The following is a 3,487-nucleotide window of genomic DNA, read 5'->3' on the forward strand; positions in this document are numbered from 1 at the left end:
CAGTATATATGGTTGATCGGAGAGCGTACAGATGCCTACATAGACTTGGTTATGTGCAACAACCAACAACCGGAGTGCACACAAACAATATTGAAGCTATTTGGTCGAGGCTTAAAGTTTTAGCGACCTTATCATGGCTCCAGAGGCCGACTATTATGGAGCCATATGGATGATTTCCCCACACTTGTAACAAGCAACCAAAGAAAAAGTCGATAGTTATAAAATATGTTTTATCTAAAAACAATTTATTTCCTTTTTTTCTTAAAAAAAAAGAAAAAAAGGGAATGACAAAAATTCAAAATGTTTCATTAGAATTATATACTTCAATATAACAAGATTTTTGACATTCATAATATGTTTTATCACATATATTTTTACAAAAGTCCGCCTTAAAACATTTATATTCACATGTCATAAATGAATATTGACAAGTTTGTAAACAATCAATTAGATGTTCACGATTTTTTTCAGTAAGAATGATACCTTCACATAGAATGTATAAAAGTGAACTAATTAGTAGTATGGAATATATACTGTTATACATTCTTGTATAATATTAATAATTTTAAAGGTTAATGGATTTGTAGGAATATCTAAAAGATAAAGATTCGATTAAAATGAAATCTAAGAAATACTAAAACAAACGATAACATTGATATAACTTTATAATAATAAGATAATGAGTTTTATATAGTTGAAATCATGAGTCAATTGAAGCTAGATTACAATGGAAAACCTGGAGACTGATAGGTCCTGGGTTCGAACCTCGTGAGGCGGGATCGTTGATGCGCACTGCTGAGGAGTCCCACAATAGGACGAAACGGCCGTCCCGTTCTTCCAGGTTTTCCATGGTGGTCTAGCTTCAATTGACTCATGATTTCAACTATATAAAATTTCTAAAATCTCCATAAAACCCCCTTCTGACAATGAGTTTTGTAAACTTCTTGAAGATGTTAATTTTATGTGAGGACCAATAACATTAATTAGTTGTACAAATAAGATTCAAGCTTTCAACTCAGTGTTTAAATTTTTGATGCTTTAACCATTATTCTATAAGTCACTGAAAATCATGGAATCTAAAAACTACAAGTGAATAAAAAGTTCTTGAATATAACTTTTTGTAGTTTAGCTATAACTAACTACAAATCGGAGATACCGTTTTCTTTTTAAAATGAACCTTTATTACACTACTTTCATTAACCTTATTACTTCAGTTTGCAGAAGTGTTGTTTGGTTAATATCTGTTTGTCACAAAGTAAATAATATTATAAAAACGTTATTTCATCACATAATTTATAACTATTTCAGGTTTTCTTGTTTGCATTGGTGAGTGTTATCAATATTCCATCAAATGTTCTAACATTTATTAGCTAGTTCCAGAAAGCCACTCTTCATGAAACAATTCAACACCATAGAGAAACATATTATCTAGTTTAGTTATTAACAAAAGCTGTTATAGATTTTTTCTTATCAAATGCTACTACCACACCGAAACCGTAAGAGTGTTCAGTGGAATACTGTTTTCGTTTCATTTGTCGTAACAAGACAAATTAACATTCGTTCACAGATTAAATCAGGTTTATGATGGAAAGAGTTCATTAAAGAGAGCTCTTTAATAAAAACACCTAATTTGATAAATTAATTTTTCTTACATAATCAAACTACCAATAGTATTTTATTTAGTAGAGATTTCCAAAGTCTTTATTGCATAAAAACGTATCAAAACTAAGATTTTTGAACATTTAATGGTTGCATTTGTTGAATATTTAGTTTCTTTTAGTTGAATAACCTGAATATTGAATTTCAAAACATTAGAAACTGTGTATTTTAAGTTTTATTCTTTAAAACATTCAATCCCTTAAGTAAGTATGAGCATAAACTATGTTTATGTGATCGTTTATTCGGCCACTAACTACCACTAAATACAATTCAATGTTATAATCAAACTACTCTTTACTAGTATATGAAGTTTAACCTAGATGCAACATTTTATGTTACTTTTGATTTGTAATACTTGGCAATTATACAATATAAAAATAATTTGTTCATCTATATATATACATAAACATATATGCCACAAGGTAATATAGTATAAACAGATACATAGATTATTGATTATAGGTGTAGTTTAATTACGTGTACTTTTAAAAATCTCTTATGTTTACCTTTGTCGTCTGTCATTCAGAAATTTTCAGACATTAGGCAAGTATAATACCAAAACTAATTTTTAGTTTAATTTTCTTATATCCATCATTAGTATTCTCTATTCAGTATATATCAAGTTTTATGCCTTTTTTCAGGAAGTCATTCTATTAGGATAACATGCAATAATAAACATTAGGATTTTAAATATACACTTTTCATAAATATCATCTACAAAATACACTTTTAGTGTACTATTATCAGTTATGAACTGTTGAAACCATTTCATAATATATTTTCTCATAAATAAAGATGAAATTCAGTTCTATTTATCTGGTCGTAAATTGCATAGTTGTTATATCCCGTGGAGAATTATGAGTGGTAACTTTGAGGACTATTTATGGACCAATGTGATATGTATATTTCCTAATGTATAATTGTTAAGTAAGTAAACTATTCATATTCGTGTTCCTCTTATTATAAGCTTTATTTTGACTTATAGACTATCATTATGCGATTTAACATTCTTGAGTTATCCCTAGTCCATTAATTACTGTTTCCCCTATTCACATCCACATTTGGCCAAATCTTGTACAAATGTTATTTTCTATTTTATGGTGCGATGTGGTCGGTTTCATTGGTATATAAACCCAGTATGTTTGAGAATAATGATTCATATTGCAGAGGTTTTTATTGGTGTTCTGGACTTAACTGGCTGGGCAAGGCAGAAAGCAGGACTGATAAGTATTCAAGACTGCTCATACGGCTTTTGTGTATCGTTTGATCCGATCGATAAAATCACTGCTCTCTAATAGGCGGTCTTATCACTCATATATCAAACTGGGCATGTACGCACTCAATCGATATAACAACTGGGCACGCACATACACAGGCAATCGATATAACAATAATCAGTCACAAAAAAGGAGGAAATCATTTCTGAAAAGTCAATTTAATAATACAAGTTTCAATAGCCCAATCAATAGATAAGATACAAAATTTTTTATGATCTTATTAACTCTATTGAAATCTTCGCTATATCATAATACATATATTCAACTTTAATCATCCTCGTATGTATAACTATGTAACAACATTGATTTTAAAATATTCTAGGTTGTAAGCAGCTGATGAGAACCTAAGGAAATAAAATGAGTTCATATATATATATATATATATATATATATATATCACAATTGATTGATCACTGGGTGGTGATCAATGTCATGCGTGTCAAGTCCATCTTAGTGCTGATCGAATGCTACTGATCAAGTTGCAATGTGGCTACTAGTCTAGGTGGCTCGACACTGCGTGCACTATGTTGAGATAAGATGGTGGTTTGAGG

The 3,487-nt window shown here is 29.8% G+C and overlaps 1 protein-coding gene across 1 annotated transcript; it reads left to right on the forward strand.

The window, feature by feature from the left end:
• Positions 1 to 2,756: 2,756 nt before the first annotated feature.
• On the forward strand, positions 2,757 to 2,954 carry Smp_203770 (uncharacterized protein; the record flags this gene model as incomplete). The annotated part of the gene is made up of 1 exon (XM_018789712.1): positions 2,757 to 2,954. One exon carries the CDS (start codon positions 2,757 to 2,759, stop codon positions 2,952 to 2,954), a length of 198 nt encoding a protein of 65 aa, XP_018655127.1.
• Positions 2,955 to 3,487: the final 533 nt, after the last annotated feature.

This window comes from Schistosoma mansoni, chromosome W (assembly GCF_000237925.1).
Source record: "Schistosoma mansoni strain Puerto Rico chromosome W, complete genome".
In the NCBI taxonomy this organism is placed as follows: Eukaryota; Metazoa; Platyhelminthes; class Trematoda; order Strigeidida; family Schistosomatidae; genus Schistosoma; species Schistosoma mansoni.